The following is a 25,155-nucleotide window of genomic DNA, read 5'->3' as shown; positions in this document are numbered from 1 at the left end:
ATATGGATTAATACAGGCAGTCACCGGTTAATGGCGGGCTTGGTTAACGGTGATCCGGTTTTGTGGGGCTTGTCTAGCGACGAAAATCGGCAATTTTCGGCGGCGAAAGTAGCCGATTTCCGCTTATTGGCGCCGATAATTGGGTATTGGCGCCAATACATACCTAACAACAGAGGCGCCGATAAACCGAAAATAGGCGCTTTTCGGCGCCAATAAACTCGAAAATCGCCGATTTTCGGTTATCTTCACACCCTCAGAATGGAACCCCCGCCGATAACCGGGGACTATCTGCACTGTAATAAGCTGTAGGTCCCATTGTTAGGTAACCAATTGGTTCTTACCCACGTAAAATAAGTCTAATCCTTTGGGCCAGCCCTAGGAGAGCTGTTAATCAGCTCAGTGGTCTGGTTAAACTAAGGTATACTTAACTGTACATCTAAGGATAATGGAAATTTCGGGATATGATAAAAAACCTGTGTAATTCGGCAATTTATAAATCTTACCCCTGCTACCTTGTCAGTGTCACGTAACTGTACACACTAAATGTGCTTATGAACAAACAACATGCCTTAGTTTCTTTATAAACAACACAGAATACACTGTATAGTACTTCACACAAAATAAAAACCAAACTGTGCTGTATACTGTATATAAAATTATGAAAAAATTAACATTGAAATTCTCTCTCTCTCTCTCTCTCTCTCTCTCTCTCTCTCTCTCTCTCTCTCTCTCTCTCTCTCTCTCTCTCTCTCTCTCTCTCTCTCTCGTGAGCCAAAACTGCTTACATAGGCCAGACTTGAAATTCTCATTTTAAAAAAAGAATAACCTAGAGAGAGAGAGAGAGAGAGAGAGAGGCAAGCAAACGCATGCCAATGTGGTGCATACATGTACAGATACACATGCACATGTACATGTATGTATACACTTGCTGATATTAAATGGAACAGGTAGCTACCAATTTGTACTGCATTTTGGCATTCACAATAAAAAAAATATAAACATTTCGTTCAAATCTGTATGTGTGTATGCATGACTTTTTAAAGATATATATAATAGATAGTCTACTATCTTTTTTGGCAAGAATATATCCTAAAGAAGAATAAATCTCTTTAAAACAAACACCAGATTTGAATTACTGGACGTAGTTTCTATCTCGGTTACTCAGTAACTACCATGTAGTGTATTCTTTCCACCCAAAAAATCTGTAGTTCACGACTTCATTCACAGAGAATGACAAACATTTTAGAGTTATTTACTGATTGCAGTGACACAGAAAAATCGATTATCAGAAAGATTGTGCAGACTGTATAAGTTGAATGCAGCTGATGAAGCCATCACATGTAACACTACTCGTGCGGGAAAGATTGTTTCTTTTGTGGTAGCTGTTAATGACATTTTAGTTAATTTTTGCTTGGAATATTGGAAGGTAAAAGTAAAGTGCCTTGATATTGTGAAATTTGGAAGGATAACATTAATGGACCTCTTGCTGAGTGATCATGCTAGAAGTGTATTCACTAGAGGCAAAATACTTGTGATGAGAGACATCATTTTAAAGTACTGTATTGATAATTAGGCCGAGTGCTGTGCATATGAAGTTGACAGGTGAAGTAATTTTCTAGAATTAGATTTTGATTAAAGGTGTATTTTCTCTTCCAGTATGTTGAACAAGAAGGTGGAAGAAATATGCTCCAGTTCTGGATTGCAGCATCCAATTTTCGCCAGCAATTAATGGATGAGTCAACATCATATGATGCTCTACAGACTCAGTCTGATGCCATGGTGCTTTATGATAAGTATGTCCATTGGTAAATTTTTTTTTACATTAGACCTAGTGTTTTAATTAATGTTGGAAAGTGCTGATCAGTTTTTGAGATTGATTGCTTAGTGATGTAGCTACCATGCACTTGATTATGGTCTGTTTAGGATCCATTATTGCATAGTATGTACAGCATCTTTGGATTTTGCCAAGTGACATTGTGATTGCAGTTCGTTTGTTAGTGTATTGTCTCGTGTATCTCCATGTTATTTACCTATTCCAGAGTTCACGTGCTTTGCCCTTATATCTAATTAGGCATTTGTATTCCTCAAAATTTTTGCTTTTCATTTGTTTTGTCAGAGATTAGATTAATTCATGAGTTGGTTTGTTTCCAGTGGACCGAAATTTGATTTCAGGCTGTCTTATATTGGTCTTCTCTTCCTTCATCTGGGTCGTCGTCTTACATATCATGTCCTGTATGACTTATAGCGAACCCTGTCTGCAAGACTTGTCTGTCCAGTTGTGTCTCCTTAAACATACAGTAATCCCTCAGGGATATTACCTTACAATGCTAAGGGGCTGTCTTACCCCTAAAAAGGGTGGAACTAGATGAGGTCTGATGCCTATCCTATGCTAGTGTAACCCAAACATTATTTCATCCTTGCAGTTTACATAGTCCACTGTGTATACACACATGCAAACACGCAAAGGTAGTAAAACTCAAACTCACAGCTGGAAGGACAATAATATATGTCAGCTATGTAGAAATACTGCTCTTTGAATAAATTCTTCCTTCAAATATGCCATTAAGTAATGCTGCTTTGCAAGATGGTCATCCATGCAGTTGCCCTAATGTAACCAAGTATTGTAAAATTTTTCAGTGGGTTTATTTACATTTTTGTTGAACGCATTTACCAGCATTTGAGAGGCATTGAGCGAAAAATTGTCACAAACTTTCTGTATAACTTTTTAGGTGGAAGTGAGACATATACTTTACTTTCCTACTGAAATACACGTTATCTACAATAAAAACTGGCTCTCTCTCTCTCAAAAAATATAATATCAGAGTAAATATGTGTCTAAGTATCTTGATATTGCCCTGTGAGTGACATTGTGCAACAAATTGTCGTACAATGTCTGTATGGCTTGCCAATTCTGGATAGTAGAAAGTGAGAAATTTACTTCGGTACCCTACTAAAACTACCCATTTCTACGATACGAGCTTGTTTGTTCTCTAAAAAAAATGTCAAACAAAATATAAAAAGTAAATATATATATATATATATATATATATATATATATATATATATATATATATATATATATATATATATATATATATATATATATATATGTGTTGTGTATATATACACACACACACACACACACACACATATATATATATATATATATATATATATATATATATATATATATATATATATATATATATATATATATATATATATATATATATCAATATTCACTTATCACAGATGTACCATGCCAAGTAGTTTACATATAATATTTAACATTTCTTGACATATTTTTACTGCGTATTTTCGGAAACATGAAATTATATAGGTAGGTAACAGTTTCAAACAGAGCGTCTTGTTTTACTAATAAACCAACTCGATTTGTGTGTGGTTCTGGTTCAAGCAATATCCTAGTGTTTGTGATGCATTTTCTTTTTGGATTTTCTTCCCGTGTAGTGCATTCACGCAATCCCATTGCCATAAGCAAGAGAAGTACCACCCTTATGAGGGAGATACTTGAACGATTGCGTCTCGTAATTTTCTTACAAGAGAGAGACGAAGCAAACGGGAATTGTCTCGCCTGGGATAGCAACAACAACAGAACACCCATATCTAAGTAAGGAATTTGTTTTCCTATATTAGTAATATTCAAATTAGTGATATTCTAATTAGTGATTGCTATTTTTCATAATATTACAGTACTGTATAATAATTATATAAGACCACAAAGCTTGATTTCTGAGCTCGTCCCTGTGTCAGCCGGTGAAATTCCTATCAAGCACGAATTTCTAGGTATAGATATTGCTAAATATACCAGAGAAAAAAGCTATCAGGAAATGCTGGGGTTACTACCCCCAGATTGAACATCTATTATGGAATAGACGTCGGTATAGGTAAGGGTGAGTGATTGTTGTCACTGCCACAGAACTGCACTCTGTAGATATCCCAATGACAAAACCCCCGGAACGTGAGGAGCCGATCTAACGCCCGCACTCACCTGCCCGCCAACCGACGACCCCAGCGCCATCTGTACTCATTCCATACTAGCACGTTTTTCCTTTCGGAAGATATTTTTCTTGTGCTGGCTTTTGCCCCAATTTTCCTTGAGTTTCATCATGTCTTCAAGCAATTTCACCGTTGTGAAGTCAAGTACCATCTTCTTGTGGGGTTTTTATTATCAGTGAGGCTTTTATTGGCCCGTAAGTTAATATTTACAGGGTCATATATTGGACGCTCCCTGGCATTCGCCGCCTCCGCCATGATGACCTTGAGGCACACCCTTACAGCTTGTTTCTGCAGGGGTTTCTCTCGGTCGTTACAATTTTACTCATGTTTCGTAATTTCCCTTCAAGAAGTTCCTTTTGGAGGTGTTTATCTATGTCGGGCGGTTCCTGGTACCTTGATTAGAGTCATTCCTCACGGAGGCTTCTCCCCTTATCTTGGTTCTTACAGTTAATTCATGGCTGATACCAGGCTCGCGCGCAGATAGATTCCCTCTCCAAGGTGGTGCTTTCTTTTGTCAGTTTCTCTGATTTGTAGTGTAATGGATGACATGGATAATTCGGATTTATTGTGGTCCGGGCTCGGCGTCAGGTGCAGCCATTTGGCTGCCTACCTCCTGCTCACCTTGCTCGGTTAGGGCTATCGCTTAGCACAAGTTCTTATAATTTTGTATATTCAATCATATTCGTGTACTTATGTAGTTTTGGTTAACTTTAGCAGTACTTATCAGAAATTGATCCTAGCCTAGCCCTCTCGCTTCAATCGGTGGGTTAGGCTATTCAGGTTAGGCTTTGGCATTGTCTTAGCTCCCATCTCTCCCGACTGTGTCGCTTGAGCGGGGGAGGGAGGGGTAGGCTGGTTGAGGGAGTTCCCGTTTGTTGTTCCATCCGCCTTACCGCCCGTTTTCGGGTTCACTAGGGCATCTGAAGCCCCCATCCCCTCCTCCCTCTAATGAGGGAGAGAAGGAAAAATAAAATGGGGGATCTTCTTTATGCATTGCCCTTCTACCATATGGGTTGGTTGTTGGTTGGACTACGTTACGGGAATTTCTCTCCCTTCCACCCCTCTTCCTCTCCTCTCTCTCCTCCCTTTTACTGTCTGGGCTGTGCCTTCAGAGGAGGGTGAGAGTTTGGCGTTGCTATAGACTAATGCTGTTGTCCTATCCTCCCCTAGTACTTTTGGTGAGTGTCATGAGTCTCCCTGGGAGCAGGAAGTCAATACCCCGTGGGGAGTTTTAGTTAGTGTATAGGGGTCCCCGTCCACTTGAACATAACTCTCGATTCCACCATTCTAAGTACTGCCTCCTGACTTTGCCAGTGGTGTGTCATCTCCAGCGTGTGGGATGTCGGTCACCGATGTCGTCACCCCGTGGGGACTAGTCCGGTTCCCAGTTGAGAGTTACCCACTCTCCTGGCCTCTGTTCTAGTGTCAACCGCTCGGCTAGTGTTTCATTGGTTCGCTCTCCTCCGGGTCGGGCTGAACTTCGATCACCCTCAGGGTTTGAACATTTCCCAACTGGTTCCGCTCCGCCGTCCCCGGCCCTCCCGTTGCCTTCTTACCTGTTACCACTCCGGTGGTTCTGGTTTTCAGTAGGTTGGCCTTAGTCACACCTAGTTTTCTAGCTGTATACTAACCGGAGGTAATGATTTACCCCGCCCTCCCCGCTGTAACCAAGTGACGGAGGCACGGGATCTCGGAGGGGTCTGCGCCGGAGCACTTTGACCAGCATTGTATTGCTATCCTATGTTGTTAACCATTTACTTACTACCGGTCTCCGGCAGTAATTATACCTTAAGTTGATTCTACAATTATGAGTTGCATGATCCTAAGTTAAGGTCCTACTCTGTCGAACTATCTCCGGAGTTTCTTGATTTAATGTGTGTCATGTTTTGCTCTGGTTTATCGTCCCACCGGAGCATTCCGGCAGGTCCGGTATAAATTAATGCCTGCTGCCGGACTCCGGCAATAATTATACTTTAAGTTGATTTTATATTTAAGAGTTGCATGATCCTAGGTTGAGGCCTGCTCTGTCGAACTATCTCCGGCGCTCCTTAATTTAGTGTGTGTTATGTTTTGCTCTGATTTATCGTCCCGCCGGAATACTCCGGCGGGTTCAGTATAAATTAATTAGCATGCTCCATTACCTGCTGTTGTTTAAGGCCCCTATCTCCGCCGGTTCTGCTCCGGCGCGCCTTAAATTAGTGTGTTCATATACCTTCTCTTACTTACAGACAGTACACTGTGAGGAGCCGGGTGCACTGCTGTGCTGCACCAGCCCTATGGGCACGTTGTCTGCCGCTCTCATTCGGGCTGTGCAGTGCGTGTCGGCGATCTTATCGTATGGCACCGGACGGTTGTGAGGTTTGCCGCTCTGTACGAGCGTGTCCAGGACGAGTCGGTAAGCCCATAGTTACCGCCTTTAGTTTACCTGGTTGCCTCAATTGTTTCAAGTACGTTATGTTCTTGATATATTGCTTATATATATCTCTTTACCGAGTGCTAGGTTATTAAGTCCCTGCTTTCTTCCAGGCCGACCAAGCTTCCCGTAACGACGCCTTGGGTTCCCTTCAAGCCTGGGTGGCTGGTTACGGCAGGAACGTTCTGTCGGGGAAGCCGTACGTTCTGGATGAGAACCTGCTTTACCCCGGCGCCCGGATCTCAGCGGCTGTTCCACCCGAAGTCGCCGCTCCTGTCATCGAGCAGATCCGGGTAGAAACCCAGCCTCCCCAGGACGAAAATTTGTACATGGAGGTGTCGGAGGAAGTGGCGGCCATAAACCTCGACCTGGAACCTATGAACACCGAACAGGACCAGGAGGTAGGTAGGGAGGTAAGTGAGGCAGTGGGGGCGGGCTCCCTTTTTGATTCCCCTTCATCCACCCCTTCTTCTTCTTTTCAGGGCTTTCAAAAATCTTCTTACTTGGAGGACAGGGCGCAATCCGCTGTCTCCAAGTTGAAGAAGTCTTGGAAGGCGAAGGGCTATAAGTCCGCAGCCTCCGGTGGCTTCCGCAGGCAAGGCCACTCCCTCTGCTAAGGGAGCGAGTTTGAGGGCAGCTAAGGCTAGCCCTCTTCGCCATCCTGCCTTTGACCCGGAGGAGTTTGCCGGAATGCTCTTGCAGAAGTTTTCCTCGGAGGTTGATGCAAAGCTTAACATGCTTACGGAGAGGCTGCAGAGCCAGGAGAGTATGCTCTCCGGGTTCATGCGCTCAGGTGGGTCAGCAGTTCATTACCCCATTCCGGATGCCTCCGCCCTCCCTCCATTTGACAAGGGAAATCCCTGGCATTTGGCCCTTCATGCTCCCGGCATGAAGATACCCCCTAACGATCGAGGGTCTAGGCACGCGCAGGCTCGAGGAATTGGAATTCTTTCCTCCTGATCTGCTGCCCCCCTACCCAGGCTTCGCCAGGCTGACGGAGGAAGCTTGGGTAAGGACGGATAAGGTCCCGAAGGAGACAGTGATCTTCCCAAGGGACCAGGCGCAGTCTACATTGATGCGCACCTTTAATGAGTGGCAGGTGGAGAACACGAAGTTGACCCCCTTCAAGGGCAACTTCACGATGTTCTCGTTGGGAGATAGGATCCCGACCCCTGCATGACTAAGGTGGCTCGCGACCGCTCAAGCATGCTCGGAAGGTAAGCCGTTGCCTCAGCTCCGGAGACTGATCCCACCTCTCTGATCTTCCCGGAGGCGATGAATTTTGGAAGGATGCCCGGCCACTTTTACAACGGGTAAGCTGGACCGGGTGTGCATCAACCTTGTTCAGCGAGCAGCTTCCCAAACTGCCGGAAGCCCTCCTGAAAGCAGAGTTTGAGGCTAGGTGTCGGTTGAGCCGATCATTGAACTCCCTGTGCCTGGCGGAATCAACCGTAGTGACGTTTTATGATGAGCCACTCTTCCAAGTTCTGACGAAGTCTCTGTTAGCGGGATTTCAGGCGGACTTGTTTGACTTCATGGTAGCGCGGATGAACTGCCGAAGATTCATCTTCGCCGACGCTACCATAAGACATGAGCCTAACAAGCTCATGAAAAGCTCCTTCTGGGGAGCTAGTCTCTTCCCGGAAGAAGAAGTCAATAATGTCCTGGCTGAGGCAACCAGGGCAAATCAGAGTTTGTGCTCCTGCTGGGGTATCCCCGCCTTTAAAAGGAAAACCCCCGAGTCCGCCGGCCCTCAAAATAGACCTGGCAAGAGATACAGGAGGCACAGAAGACAACACCAGCAGGCTGTTGTCCAGGCTGTACCTGTCTCATAAAGTTTGCCAGCCTTCTACCTCTAAGGCCCAACCTCAACAGTTCGTGCTGGTGCAGCCAGCTCAGCACTCCCTTGCCGCGCCTTCCTTCGTGACGTCTCCGGTATACAACCCCTCCTATGAGGGCCAGGGGTCGTTTCGAGGTCTTTACAGGGGCGCAAGGGGGAGTAGAGCAAGGGCCTCCTTCAGAGGCAAGGCTGCCGCGCGACCCCTCTCCTGGGGGAGAGGAGGCCGAGGTAGAGGAGGCAAACCTGCACCTTCCCAGTGAGACCAGTCAGGTGGGGGGCAGACTTCACCTGTTCAGGGACCAGTGGACCTTCAGTCCGTGGGCCCACAGTATAGTCTCCAAAGGTTTGGGGTGGAGTTGGATCAAGGGCCCTCCCCCTCCGATCAGATTTCATCAACCGTCTTCCAAAGCTCTGCGGGACTTTGCGGCAGAATTACTCCAAAAGAGGGCCATAAAGAAAGTGAGACACCTGAAATTTCAGGGCAGACTGTTCAGTGTTCCCAAGAAAGACTCCAGTCAACAAAGGGTAATCTTGGATCTCTCGCGTCTCAGTCTTTACATACAATGCGATAAATTTCGCATGCTTACAATCGCGCAGGTACGGACTCTACTTCCTCGTGGAGCCGTCACCACCTCTATAGATCTTTCAGACGCATATTATCACGTCCCGATTGCGCGGAACTTCTCTCCCTTCCTCGGTTTCAGACTGGGGAAACAAGCCTACTCCTTCAGGGCCATGCCATTCGGGCTCAACATAGCACCCAGAATTTTCACAAAGCTGGTGGACACGGTAGTGCAGCAGTTACGGTCCCGGGGGATATCGCTGGACGATTGGATAATCTGGGCATCCAACGCCGGGGAGTGCCAGAGAGCTACGGCCATGGTGATCGAGTTTCTGGAATCCCTAGGCTTTCAGATAAACAGGGCGAAGTCCCGCCTAACTCCGGAGGCTCGATTTCAGTGGCTGGGTATCCAATGGGATCTGATTTCGCACAAGCTGTCTATTCCGCCAGCCAAACGGAGAGAAATAGCCAAAGCCACCAGGCAATTCCTCAAAGGCAGGAAAGCCTCTCGCAGAATGCAAGAAAGAATCCTGGGTTCTCTTCAGTTCGCATCTGTAACAGACCGGCTCCTAAAAGCAAAACTGAAAGACATAAACAGAGTGTGGCGAAGACGAGCTAATGTCAAGCTCAGGGACAAGGTGTCTTTAATTCCTCCGGTGCTGAGGAAAAGACTCCGGCCATGGTCCACAGTCAAGGGTCTTTCGAAGTCAGTTCCCCTTCAATTCCCTTCCCCAGCTCTAATAATCCACACAGACGCAACCGTTAAGTGGCTGGGAGGGTACTCACCTAAAGAAAGGTACAGGGTACATGGTCCACTCTGTTCCGTCAATTCCACATAAACATTTTGGAGGCAATGGCAGTGTTTCTAACTCTGAAAAAACTTTGCCCCACAAACCAGATTCATATCAGGCTGGTGCTGGACAGTGCAGTAGTGGTACATTGCATAAACAGAGGGGTTCCAAATCAGTCGGATAAACCAAGTGATGATAGCCATTTTCTCCTGGCGGAGAAGCACGGCTGGCACCTATCAGCTACCCATCTAGCAGGAGTCCGAATGTCATTGCAGACTCCTGTCCAGGGCAACTCCGCTGGAGTCAGAATGGTCCCTGGACGTAGCCTCTTTCAGATGGATATGCCGTCAGGTTGGGCCTTCAGGTGGACTTGTTTGCCACGGAGAGCAATCACAAACTCCCTTGTTATGTTGCTCCCAACCTGGATCCTCGAGCTTACGCTACGGACGCAATGTCAGTGGCCTGGAACAAATGGCAGAAAATCTATCTTTTCCCGCCAATAAACCTGCTGTTAAAGGTGTTGCACAAGCTCAGGTCATTCAAAGGTCAAGTGACCCTGGTAGCTCCCAACTGGCCGAAGAGCAATTGGTTCCCTCATCTTCTGGAGCTCAAACTACGGTGTCATCAAATACCCAAGCCACAGCTGACTCAAGTAGTGCAAACACGGACTGTGTCAGCTTCCTCAAGAATTCTGAATGCCCTGGCTTTATGGACTTTATGAAATTCGCCACTCAGAGAGGTGCGGATATTGATCCCGTTAATACTCTGTTTCTGGAATCAGATAAAGAGATTCTACCCTCAGACAGTACGATTCAGCAGTCAAAAAGTTAGCATCTTTTTGAAGGAATCTGAAGCTCAAGTCATGACCACCAATTTGGCAATATCATTCTTTAGATCACTGTTTGAAAAAGGTCTGGCTCCGGCCACCATTACCACAGCGAAATCAGCTTTGAAAAGGTGTTTTTGCATGGCTTTAAGATTGATTTAACAGATTCATATTTTTCATCCATTCCCAGAGCATGCGCTCGTTTGAGACCAGCGACCCGTCCACATACGGTTTCCTGGTTTCTTAACGATATTCTAAAATTAGCCTCAGAAACTAATAACGATCAATGTTCTTATTTGAATCTGTTAAGGAAGACATTGTTCCTAATTAGTCTAGCTTCAGGTGCCAGAATATCAGAACTGTCTGCTCTCTTTAGAGGTGCGAATCATGTGGATTTTCTCCCGTCAGTAGAAGTTCTGCTTTCCCCAGATCAAAGGTTCTTAGCAAAAAATGAAGACCCTCAGGATAGGTGGTCCCCCTGGAAGGTTGTTCCTCTTCCACAAGACCTATCTTTATGCCCAGTCGCTATCTTGAGGGCCTATTTACGGAGAACTTCTCAGTGTTTGTCTGGTCCTCTTTTTATCAGGGAAAAAGGAGGAACGCTTTCTTTAAAGGCTATAAGACAACAAATTCTGTACTTCATTAAGCAAGCTAATCCGGATTCAGTCCCTAAGGTTCATGATATCCGAGCAGTGGCTACCTCCACTAATTATTTTCATACTATGAATTTTGATGAGCTTAAGAAGTACACGGGCTGGAAATCTCCATCAGTGTTCAAACGCCACTATCTGAAATCACTGGAAGCTCTGAAGTTCCCTGCGGTGGCTGTAGGGAGCATTGTCCCTCCACCTTAAAATTAACCTTTAATCCCTATCCTCCCCCCGCCCGCCTGCCTCATTTACTTGCCCTGCCATTTTCTCCTGGACCAGACATACTTCACAGCCTGGCTCCTCATATTATGATGTACAATTTTGCGGTGTTAGTTTTTAAGTTTGCAGCTTGTTATGTTTACTGTAATTTAGTTTTAAGCCGGAGGTACCTTTATAAATTTTTCTGTCGTTTATTTAGTCTTAGTACCTTCCCATTATAATATTATTTATGTACATAGTTGTTTCTCATGTCCTTTACTGTGATATTAATTGTACCCCTAGTTATAACTCAGTGTATCTGCCTATACCCTTGGTATTTAATCATGTTTTGAGGGATAATTAAAACTATTTTCAGTAATAGTGTTTTTATACATGTTCACCTAACTATTCGCTCCTTTTAAACTTTCTCCAAAGCTTAGTATGATTCTCTGTCATAATTTCACCGGCTGACACAGGGACGAGCTCAGAAACGGGATTTTGACAAAGGAAAAATCTATTTCTGAGGGAGGCCCTGTGTCATCCGGTGACCCTCCCAGGGTCTAGATTTCCCTCCCCAAGTAGGCATACCAAGCTTGTGGAGGGTGCTAGCCTGGAATGAGTACAGATGGCGCTGGGGTTGTCGGTTGGCGGGCAGGTGAGTGCGGGCGTTAGATCGGCTCCTCACGTTCCGGGGGTTTTGTCATTGGGATATCTACAGAGTGCAGTTCTGTGGCAGTGACAACAATCACTCACCCTTACCTATACCGACGTCTATTCCATAATAGATGTTCGATCTGGGGGTAGTAACCCCAGCATTTCCTGATAGCTTTTTTCTCTGGTATATTTAGTAATATCTATACCTAGAAATTCGTGCTTGATAGGAATTTCACCGGGTGACACAGGGCCTCCCTCAGAAATAGATTTTTCCTTTGTCAAAATCCCTTTTTACTGCAGTGAATAGTCATCTGACTGGTGACTTGTGTAGGCTTGGTAGTTCAGCAATTTGCTCAGTTGTTTGTTTAATTGCCTCTCCAATATCTAAATGGAAAACTTATACAGTGGTAGCGTATATAGTTATGTAGAAAATTTATATTGATAGAATTTATTTTTATAGGTTATGAAGAAGACTTTAGGATGAGTGTAAAACGATGGGAACAAACCTTTCTTAGAATACCATGTCCTAGCATTCATTTTTATAATTTATTACGAAGAAAATTTTGCACTGATGGCACATAGCCTACTATTTTTTATAGGTTATGGAGAAAACATTATATTGATAGCATATATTAATGAATTTTCGTTATGAAAAGCTTTGCACTGATATATTATTATATATATATATATATATATATATATATATATATATATATATATATATATATATATATATATATATATATATATATATATATATATATATATATATATATATATATATATATATATATATATATATATATATATATATATATATATATATATATATATATATATATATATATATTATATTTATATATATATATATATATATATATATATATATATATAGTAAACCCCTGTATTCACAGGCAATGCATGCCACACACCCCCACAAATAGCTAAAACCCACGAATACTTAGAACTCTTCTAAAAATACTTAGAACTGCCCAGTTTGATGGTTCAAACACAAAAAAACTAAAAATGCTTATACAGATATTAACCTACTTACGATGGGGTTAGGTTCCAAAAAAACCCATCGTTTGTTGGAAAAAACTGATCTCGAATATAGCCTAGACTACACTAGGGTGTTCAGTACCATGTATACATATATGGTAGCCTAGCCTACACTATAAAGTATACTCTATACATACACGGCATAGTAATTATTAATATCGGCTAATCCTGGAGGTTCATGCAGAGTGACTTATGATAATTCAGTACAAAGAGAAATTAAATAACAAACAAGAATTAGCTTAGCCTACACTATGGTATATGCAGTACATATACAGTATCTTAGCATACATTATACTGTACTCTATATTCACCTATTGTATTATACAAACATCAGCATAACTATCATGCATCTTTTCCATGGATCTTTTAAAATGTTATGCCTTAATTCATTGTATCCAATAATATTGTATATATATATTCTTATATTGCTTTTGTATTATAAATTGCAATCACAGCAATAAATGTTTTGGTCTGGAAATCGTTTACATGGTGCTTATTTCGTCGTATTTAACTTGATTCAGAGTGCGTTTCTTGCTTCTAGTTAGCATAAATGAACCTCTAGATGCTTTATTTACATAGAGCAAGGTTATTTTTCGTTATACTATACAAAGTGTTTTTAAGTCAAAATATAACTTAAATACGTCTCATTGTGAAATTAATTAAGCAATTATTTTCGTTAATAGATGGGTCGATGCTGTTGGCTGTTTGGGGGCATTCGTTTTTGTAAAATAAATCAAGATTCCGTAAGCTATTTTCACTTGATTTCACCATAATACGGGCTGTACGTATTTATCATTTAATGGTGTAAAAATAGCAGTAATGTGTTCTTTCATAGCCAGTAGTTTTGATAAAAATACTTTCTCTTCAATTTTAATTAAAGTCGAGTTTCAGCCATGTTGCTGATGCACGATAATTTATAGTCATTAGCAGCTTGAACATTGTTTTCTCATCTTCAGCTACAACTTGCAGCTTAAATTTAGCAGTACATTCCTTGCCGATCTTTTACCCATAATGAATAAGGGTATAATGTAAAAATACATCAGTCCTATTCTCCTTAACATCATTTGTACTATAACCTACGGTAATTGTGTTTACCGTACGATGGTTGAAATACAAGCACAACGGCTGTTGTTATCAGATTCGGTGATAAGCAAAACAAGTTTCTCAGTCAGTTGTGTATGGCTGTACGCATTTATGCAAGAATATAACGTTACTAACAATACTTTTATCATTCTCTTCTACTTTTTTAACTAGAAGATGGGATAAAGAGTTGGAGGAACAGAAGTTGGTCTATTGTAATTTGGTCTCTCTCGCTGCCTGATTGTACTCTGCTGCCTGCACCTGCGCGAAATTCAAAAATATTTTATAAATATTGTTGCATTGGTAATAATTGCCTACCCCATTGCAAAATCGAGTTATTGTAAGGTGACTTATAGTAACTCAAGCACTACCTCATTATTTCAATAGTTTTATCACATAAGGTGCATTTGGTCATGAAAATGAGATGAAAATACAGTAATCAGTGAATATTTCTCAGTGAAAAATACTGTGAATGGGTAAATTTTCAGTGAATAATGCGTATATATGTTCCATAGAGAAATCCGCGAATAGGTGAGTCCGTGAATTGTGAGACCGCAAGAGCCACAGCAAATCTTTATTTATATTATACATATTTACTTCTCCCAGAATCAGTTGCCAAAATAGACAAAGATTCCTGACAAAAATAACACAGATCTCAAGCAAGAAGAGACACTCAGGAGAGGAAAAACAAACCAAAAACGAAAAAACTTAATAATTGATTTATTAACAATAAGTAAACTTAAATATTACAAAGGAACGTCTCCCAAAAACTGATCTAGGGACAGGAAAACTCACTTGCAAACAAAACCTCAGTCACTACCACCATTCTCTTAGCTAACTATCATGCCCAGTAGAATAAGAGAAAGAACTAGTAGGAGGTAGAAAACAACACTTTTACTAAATCGTAGTTTCAACTATCACACGATAGTAAGAGGCATAAAAGAGAAAAAATATCCTTAAACCTAATATTTCCAATATATGGTAAACAATAACAAGGAAACCATCACCATTTCACTGAAGAAAATATATAAAAATTTTTTAGCTTATTTAGCTAAGTAAATCTGTCCTTGAGGCAGGGGTTTCACATTAAAAACACTCGGGAGAAAAAAAACACAAGGGGGTGACAAGATGATGATGGTCCTGGCGATGACCCAACAATCCACTGTGGCGAATATTGATAATAATATAATAAATAGTGAAGAATTAAGTAGGTAATCCTCACCCTTCTTCGAACTCAGAGGGCCTCCTGACGACTCCAGGAGACAATGCCGCCAAGCACTTTCAGGTGGGCAAACAGGTTGACCCACAGCACAGCTCAAGGTAAGAGGGCGCAAGGCAGACCTCAACACTGCAACTCAGCACAGGATACTGTTCGTAGGAGCATGCTTACAATACTCTCAGGACACGACCCGAAAGAAAAGCAGAGACCATTGATAATGTTGCAGAGGTCAGCAAGTGCACAAAAATAGCAGGGTGGCGAGATCTCCTCTCATTGGAGCCGAAAAACAATCCTTTCGCTAGAACAGGCAGGATCACACATCAGATCAGGAAGACAGGAGAAAAATTGGGGAAACTAGCGAACCAGCAAAAGACCGCAGAACAACACTCTGCCCATTGATTATGAAAGGAAAAAACAAATAGGTGAAATACCACTATACTAAATATGGTAACACCTTATGAGGGGGAGCCAAAAAGAGGCCAACACCAGCTTCATGGGACTTTTAAAGAAAGTTAAAATTTATGTTAAAATCAATTAAATAATTCAAGAAATTATGATAGCTCCTCTCTACAAGGAAAAAAAAAAGATTTATTTGTCTTAAATAAGACTAAGCAAAAATAATCCTAAGTCAGACAGGACCAAAAATTTATATACCTATTCTAAAACAAGAATAAATGCTTGTAAATCAGAAAAATACACATTTGAAAGAAAATCTCTGAGAAAAAAGGGGGCAGTTATCTTTTCATGGAGTTCTCAAAACCTTCAGTGAAACGACCTTGAAAGGACGTCAGGGACCACATTCTTAGTCCCAGCTATATGCTGAATAGATAAACCCATCTCCTGGAGTAGTAGACTCCAGCATAAAATACATTTGTTTTTCTCTTTAAATTTATTGATAAAGACCAGTGGGGTGTTGTCTGTGCAGACCTTAATCGGGCTTACATAGGCGGACAAATAAACCTCAAAGTGTAGAATGGCCTTAATTAAGCACAAGGCCTCCTTCTCAATTGCAGAGTATCGCCTCTCTGCTTGAAGAAGTTTCTTCGAGTAATAGGCAACAGGATGCAGTGTTCCGTCGTGATCCTCCTGTAGATGTACAGCACTTAAGCCAAGTCACTAGCGTCAGTGGGTAAACAAAAAGGGAGAGAAAAATTGGGTGCACGTAAAATAGGGAAACTCACCAGCGCCGACTTTAACCTGTCAAAAGAACACTGACATTCATTGGTCCACATAAATTTGACATCTTTCTTTAATAATTCAGTTAAAGGATTAGCTAAATCTGCAAAATTTTCAATGAACCTATGGTAATAACCTACCATTCCTAAGAAATGCCTAGTGGTTCCTCTATTCTTAGGTGCTGGAAAGGCTGAAATGGCTTCAACGTTAACCCTCTTCGGAGCAACTTTCCCCAGGCCAATCTCATGTCTAAGATTAACAACCTTTGCCTGAGCAAAATCACTCATACTCAAATTAATTACTAAACCAGCCTTCCTCAGCACCTTAAATAATGCTCTAATTCTTTTAACATGTGTTTCCCAGTCATAATATACAGCCAGATCATCTATGTAAACCACACAACTTTCCAAATTGCACGTAATATAATTCATCAGTCTTTGGAAGGTGGCGGCCGCATTCTTCATACCAAAGGGCATGACTTTACATTCATGAAGGCCATCACCTGTTACAAAAATGGAAATTTTCCTTGCCCTTGGGGAAAGACCAACCTGCCAATAGGCCTCAAGTAAATCAAATTTACTTATACTGTATAGCGTGCTGCTCCAGTGCAGTCAATACAGTCAATACAGTCCTCCACACGAGGAAAGGGAAGGAATCAGTCTTGGTTACTGTGTTCGCCTTACGATAGTCAAAACAAAGACTATGCTGACCACCCTCCTTCTTGACCAAGACAACAGGGGGAGCTCCAAGGGATGCAGCTTGGTTCAATGAGGTCATGATCCAACATATACTTTACCACCTCCTTGACTATTTCCTTTCTGAGGGGGTTCAGCCAATATGGGCAATGTTTGATAGGCTGAGCCTCCCCAACATCAGCGTCATGTTTAAGGACACGTGTCCTTCCTGGTGCATCCTGAAAGAGGTCTTTATATTCGTCAACAGGGTTAATTAAAGAAGAGGCCTTATTAGCATCTAAATGCTGAAATTTAAGACTCAGATTTCTTAAAATGTCAGAGTTATTACATAATCCCATGGGACTTATTGCTAACCTATTACCTGGAAAGGGTTCACTTTCACTATCCACTACATCTACTACATCAACGACATTCACTACATCTACATCTGTACCTTTACCCCTATCAATAAATGAATTAATCACATTGATATGGCAAATCCTAGTCTTCCGCCTTTTTTCAGGTGTGTCAGTCAAATAATTGACATCATTGATTTTCTTCAATACCTTCCAGGGGCCTGAAAATTGTGCCTCCAATGTATTTCCCGGCACTGGAAGCAAAACCAACACTTTGTCACCTTCACTAAACTGTCTCTGATGAGTACCGACATCATAATAATTTTTCATAGTAGCCTGAGCCTCTACCAAGTGTTCTTGAGCAAAAGAACATACTCTATGAAGTTTCTCTTGTAAACCTGAAAGGTAATCAACTATATTAATATTATGAGTATCACCCTCCCAAAGTTCCCTTACCAAAAATCAACTGAAAATGGGAGAAACCAACAGATTCGTTAGGAATCGAACGTATGGCAAACAACGCATACGGCAACTCTTTTTCCCAATCATTACCTGATTCATAACAAAACTTCTTCAATACAGACTTCAGAGCCTGATGGAATCTCTCTACCTGACCTTGACTCTCTGGATGGTAAGGAGAAGACGTAACATGATTAATCCCCAGATCAGACATTCTTTTCTTGAAATATTTGCTGGTGAAATTCGTCCTGCAGTCGCTTCGAATAACCTTCGGGGAACCAAGCCTTGCTAAGAAACCAACCAAACTATAAAAAATTTTCTCTGCCCGTATGCTCCACAGGGGGAAGCGCCTCAGGGAAAGATGACATCCTATCCACGATTGATAAAATATACTCATTACCACTGCGCATCCTCGGTAAAGGACCAACTACATCAGTAACAACTTCCCTGAACGGTTCTCCTACAGCCAGGATCGGATTAAGAGGAGCTTTTGGTACTTTCTGGTTCGGCTTTCCCATGAGTTGACAAGTCTTACAGGATAATATGTGATGTTTAACGTCTTATGCATACCAGACCAAAAGAAATACTCAGCCAATTTCTGAAAAGTTTTCCATACACCAAGGTGACCTGCTAAATTATTTTCTTGACCTAAATGTAACAGTTTGCCATGATATTTAGTGGGAAGCAACAACTGTTTGTTAACCTCTATCTGATTGGCAGGAGCTCCCACCAACCTGCTGATATGGTAGAACAAACCCCTTCTTTAACGAATGCGGGTTTCGTTAAATCCTCTTGGTCATCAAACACAATACTGGAAAATTCTTCACGCTGTTCTTTCTTGAACGCCTTGACGTCCCACAACACATCATACAATACTAAATTAGGGCTACTACTACCACTACTTCCGGTCACAAAGTCAGTCCTTTGTCGATCAGCTACCTCTAAATCCACATTAACATCCTCGAGATCATCCTCTCGGGCTCTTGCTCGACTCACAGCAGAGACAGGATTAATTTCAGTCACAGACAAAATTGGGAACACATCATCACTACCTGACACTAAATCATTACCCAAAATTTGGTCAGTATCAGGAACTGGCAAACTGCCCACAGTTGCCAGTTTAGCAGTTCCTTTGAAAACCTTTGTTTCTAAATACACTTCCTCCAAGGGAAAAGAGGAAATAGAATTCGGAAATCCATCCAAGACAACAAACTCATAATTAGAGAAAACAAACCTCCTTGGCAAGGACCTTCTGATCAAAAGCGATTGTGCTGCACCGGTGTCCCGCAAAATTGTAATCTTTCGCATAAAACGGAACAAAAGCGAATACTGGATGAACTGGAATCCAACATCGTTAACTAAATAAACTAAAGCTAACTCGAACAACAATTCAAAACAATGGCCGCAAGCCACAAAGCAACAAATTCTGAGTACTTCACCAAAATTCATGCAAAACCAAGCTGAAAGGCGAAGAAGCAGCTGCGTGAAAACTTCCGATGTTAACCGGAAGCCAGCAGAAAATGAATTGAGCTTTCCGCTGGTTTGTTTCCTCGAGTCCTGGATGGTGGCAGGACGTTATCACCTACACACTAACAATAACAGCGCCACTGCATGAATTTTGAATTTCTAAGCCGCCGTAGGTTTGGGAACCATAGCTATGTAATTACTTGGTAAGTTACTTATATAAAAACAGTCGTCTACATATCTAACCCAAAACACAAATTTTTGTTTTAAAGTATACAGGAAACCCACAAATAATTTGTCATATATTCATTTTTACTCTAACCATGCTACACAAATTAAGGTGTCAACATTTTCCAGTATATATCTTAGAGCTCTGAGAATTTATAGTCATTATGTTACCCTCTATATTTTTTAGAACTTTGAAAAAATAAAGCAAAAAAGACATAATCCAACCAGTGTTAACAACGAACTTAAGAATTTTCTCTCTTTACCATTTCATCCTAATTTCATTCCTGCAGTGCCTATTTTAAAAAACTATTGATATTAACTTAGTATTTAAATATATAATAATATTTTGAGAAATAAACTAATTAAGAATAGCCCACCCAATTCAAACAATATTGTATGCAGTATTCCTCGTAAAGAATGTAATAAGATTTATATTGGTCAAACATCAAAAGGACTAAAAGTAAGAAGCTCCCAACACAAATATGCCATTTCAAGAGGTTTATCAAATAATGGCATTGTGGATCACTGGCTTAAGACAGGCCATGGGATGAAATGGGATAAGTCAACGGTTATCTACAAGGTCAGGGTCAATGACCATCGGAAAAGAAGTCTGCTAGAGACTGTCTTCATTGAAGCTACTTCTCCAGGAATGTTAATCTCCACCCTGCATTATCCCTTGATCCTTTGTCCCTGTCTTTTTTGTTTAAAGAACATGCTGCCCAGATTAACAAACTGTAACCCCTCCCCCACCTTCTCAAGTATATGCTACATATCAGCTTATGATAGGAATAAACAGGTTGATGGTAAAAGCAAGGGGTGTGCTTCATATTTTATGAAAATAAGTCAACTTAAATTTCAGTAGGCTTACCTAGTTTTATTTGGGCTCCAACAGTGAAGCTGTCTGTCCACGCACCTCAGACGTGAAGATTTTTTAACTGAATCCCAAAACGAAGCATCTTCTGGAAGATATTGCAAGGCAAATGGCATCCTTTCTTCTTTATGCTGTTGCATTAGCAATGGTTTCCTTGCTGGAATCCTGTGATGCATTCCTGCCCCATGCAACCTATTCTGCACAGCCTGCACACATATTTACAGTCCAAGCTGCTGTTTTACAGCAACTGGTGTAATCAGGGGTTGTTCTTTGACAGCTGCAACAATCATATTGTCTTGCTGTCTTGTGGTGCTTGGAGGAGTTCCACTTCTAGGCCTATTTTCTAAACTTTGCCGTTCTCTAAACAATTTGATCCATTTATGTATGGTTCTTTTTGGTATATTAAGCCTTCTTGATACTTCTCTAATAGGAACTTGCACCAAATGCAGTGCAATAATTGTCTCTCGCTGAGAAGGGGATGTCTCTTTGCTGGGCAGATGATCCATCGTGAATGTGAAGGGCGTGACAAGATAGCTGAATTTGACCGATAAATCACGGCATCAATAACAATAGAGTGAGGTCGCATGGTTAACACTGTTAAGGTTATTTTTTTTATCTTTGATAGCATTTTGTGAGTTCCAATGTTTTCTGTAAAATTTAACAAATGGAATCTTTCAACTACCATCAGCTTTAGAAATAATAATATAAGAACTGTGTTTATACAATACTACTAGTGATATCTGTCTCCTACTGTTGCCGAAACATGGAAATGTGGCCTCCGGTGTGGAAGTTTTGATGCGCAACATGATCGGGTGTAGAAGTGGGGACTTCATTTTATGGTCTGCCACACCAAGTGTGGAAAGAATTTTCATACTCTTTTCAGGGGTTTATTGTAGTCACATATATTAGTTTCTTATAATACATGATTCGTTGACTTATTTTCTCGGTCATTTGCATATTTATATATGTTTATATAATAATGACTGAATAAAGAGTCATGAAAGGATGGTTGTTTGCGCTGAATCATGAAGCAGCAGAAGTCGATCGAGCAATGTCGTGATTGACATGTCAAATGCAGACGATTATAACAGAGTGACAGGAGCTTTGGGTTTCCATTTAATTAAGGTAACTTAAGTCTACTTAAAATTGTTTTAGTAAATGTAAAAAGTGATTGTGGTTAACTTTATGATCTTTAGGCTGTGAAGGAAAGCTCTGGGTCGAATGACTTTAAAATTTAGGTGAGCATGCTAGTCAGTGGTATGGAAATGTGGCAACACTGTATCATGTCAATGGTTGTGATGTGACTTTTTTATCATTTCGTTTCGTTCACGTGAATTTCTCTGTATGGAAAATAGTTTTACGCAATGACGTATAAAATGACGTTCTAATGACAGTGACTTTTCAGCGTCATTATATAAGATTTTTTCCATCTCTGAACAGAAAAATAGATTAATCAGGCATGAATCATGCATCAGGCAGGTGACCGAAAAATTATGAAACTCTGCCAATTCTAATTTGGGCGACTGCACGTATATACATATGTACATAGGTATACACAGTACTATATTGGACATAACATTGATATTCTGCGCATACTGTACATTTTATAGATGTTTTGTTGTGTTGTAAGATGATTTTGAAATATTAAATTCTTTTAGGATGATACGTAGTAGAGCATATTTGAAATACTTAGGTTGCATTTTGTAGAACGAGCGACTAGTACCTACTAGGGTTATGTTTATGTCTGTTGCAGTATATGGTAGAGCATATTTTCATGACTACTCATAAAAAATATATTTTTTATGATGAAAAAAGATTTACAGACAGTCTCCGGGTTACGAAGGGCTCAGCTTACGACGTTCCAAGTTTACGACGCTTTTCAAATATATTCATCAAAAAATTATTTCCTGGGTTACAACGCATGTTCCAGGTTTACGGCGCAGACAGTGCCAATCCGACGGAAGAAATATGGCTCCAGAATGGCAGGATGGTCAAATTTTGGAGGTTTTTTTTATTGAAAAACTCAGTATAAATGCAGGATATATTGTTTTCAAGACACCCAAAGGATTACAAGTAAGGTTTTCTTACGATTTTTGATGGTATTTCAGACGACGCCAGTCCGACACTGATTGGAAGGAATATGCATCCAAACCGGCAGAATGGTCAATATTTGGAGGGTTTTTGTTTTGAAAAACTCAGTATTAAAAATCACAAGATTCGTTGTTTTCAAGACACCCAAGGGATTAAAAGTAAGGTTTTCTTACGATTTTCTATGGTATTTCGGACGACGTCAGTCCGACACTGATCAGAGGAAATATGCATCCAAACCGGCAGAATGGTCAATATTTGGAGGGTTTTTATTATGAAAAACTCAATATTAAAATTGCAGGATTCGTTGTTTTCAAGACACCCAAGGTATTAAAAGTAAGGTTTTCTTACGATTCTCAACAGTAATATTTCGGGTGACTCGGTCCAATGCATATGACGGAAGAAAATTCACTTTCGCAGATTTTTTCACAGAGTAATATTCACTAATTACTGATTTTTATTTTATTTTCATGATTAAATACTTTTTTCATGATGAAAAAATGATTTACTAATTTTAAAAATTAATATTAAGGTAACCACAGCAAAGTATCGATAAAAGTTAAATTAAAATCCCATGAAATCATAAAACTGCTTACTGATGTAATCACTTCATTCAACCTACATACTCTCTCTCTCTCTCTCTCTCTCTCTCTCTCTCTCTCTCTCTCTCTCTCTCTCTCTCTCTCTCTCTCTCTCTCTCTCTCTCTCTCTAGTCTCTGTACTGCATATATCCTTCAAAGAAATATGGATTACTGTATATAAACAAAAATATACTAAAATTCCATCATCAGTTGTGTGACAATTTTTTATTGCTTTGATGTAGGCTTCATGACAAGACGATATCGGCTCAAGGGATTAGAAGTAGCCAATAACAGAGCTCATAGCAACCCCCTCTCTCCATGATGATATGCGATTGGCTGGAAGGACTGACACTAGCCAATAACAACTTGTAACAACCCCCTCCTCCCCCCTCTAACCCTCCTTATGACATGCTATTGGCAGGAAGGGTGGGATTTTAACCAACCACAAAGCTTGTACCTCACGGGCTTTGCATACAGTAAAAGGAGGGTGAGTAGTATTTTTTTTCTCTCTCTCTCTGAGATAAGAGAGAGAGAGAGAGAGAGAGAGAGAGAGAGAGAGAGAGAGAGAGAGAGAGAGAGAGAGAGAGAGAGAGAGAGAATGATGGCACAAGGACTTTTTAACAAATTTGTGGGAGATGGCGAGGACTAACCACATTTGTATGATAAATAAATGACTTACCTAATAATAAGTGCTAATTTTCAAATAATAAGATTAAATAATAATAATAATAATAATAATAATAATAATATACTGTAATTACAATATTTATGCACTTTTGAAGTAAATTATTTTAATTTTTAAACAAAGAAATATCACACCCTGTCTTTTGCCCAAAGCTTTGAAGCTATTGGGGAGGGTGGAACTGTTAAATATGTCAAATTACTTGACATTTCTGACCAAGGGTAGAAGGTCAATTTCTCTCTCTCTCTCTCTCTCTCTCTCTCTCTCTCTCTCTCTCTCTCTCTCTCTCTCTCTCTCTCTCTCTCTCTCTCTCTCTCTCTCTCTCTCTCTCCAAAAGGTAGAATGAGAAATGGATAGATATATTATAAATAGATACTTAGTTCAGCCCTTCACTCTCACAGGAAAAGATACTGCTAATTTGAGCCTCTTTACCTATGCACACTATTTGTGTGCGTGTTCATAGTGTTTTAAAAATGCAGAGTAAAGGCAGTAGTACATCTTTGGAAGACAAAGAAAAAAAAACAGTTTGTATTGTTGTCAGTCGCAGTAAAAAGAATTGGATTAACATTCCTCGAGGGATTAAAGGGATGAATCTCTCTCTCTCTCTCTCTCTCTCTCTCTCTCTCTCTCTCTCTCTCTCTCTCTCTCTCTCTGACCCCATAAACAGCAGAATGGTAAAATTTTGGAGGGTTTTTTATGAAAGACTCAATAAAAATGCAAGTTACGTTATTTTCAAGATACCCAAAGGATACTCAGAGGATTTCAAGTAAGGTTTTCTTACGATTTTCGAGGATTATTTCCGTTTACAACGATTTTTGGCTTACAACACAGCATCAGAACAGAACCCCCATCATAAACTGGAGACTGCCTGTACTAATTTTGAAATATTACAGTACTGTAATATATTAATGTAAACAGCAAAATTTCAATAACCTTTTTTTTTTTCTTAAAAAATGTTCTACCCAAACCAGCAATCTGCAGAGAAATCTGTAGAAAGGAAATGCATGCTGGGATACTGATATACCCAGGTACAATGATGCTCGACACTCTATTGACTGTTGTCCGCGAAGTAGCCAATCCAGGAGCACCATTCATTTTCCTTAGTGCTCATTGGCTGTACACTTGGCACTCATTGGCTGGACCCTCAGGACAGCATCATGGAGCAGATGGGATTGTGGGAACCCACATCAATGCATCTCGGCCAGTTCACTGCGTAATGCATAGCATCTTCTGATCGGGTGTAATCACATATCCTTGTGTTTCATTT

At 40.7% G+C, this 25,155-nt stretch overlaps 1 protein-coding gene across 2 annotated transcripts in view; it reads left to right on the top strand.

Moving 5' to 3' along the window:
- Positions 1–25,155, top strand: part of pkaap (A-kinase anchoring protein pkaap) — a 539,141-nt gene that overhangs the window by 284,731 nt on the left and 229,255 nt on the right. For both annotated transcript variants that reach the window (XM_067091661.1, XM_067091662.1), the window contains exon 5: positions 1,657–1,793. In XM_067091661.1, coding sequence (XP_066947762.1) covers positions 1,657–1,793 — 137 coding nt within the window. The remainder of the gene's footprint in view (positions 1–1,656; positions 1,794–25,155) is intronic.

This window comes from Macrobrachium rosenbergii, chromosome 48, assembly GCF_040412425.1.
Source record: "Macrobrachium rosenbergii isolate ZJJX-2024 chromosome 48, ASM4041242v1, whole genome shotgun sequence".
In the NCBI taxonomy this organism is placed as follows: domain Eukaryota; kingdom Metazoa; phylum Arthropoda; class Malacostraca; order Decapoda; family Palaemonidae; genus Macrobrachium; species Macrobrachium rosenbergii.
Note: the sequence above shows the minus strand (reverse complement) of the source record. Positions and strands in the feature narration are given on the sequence as shown.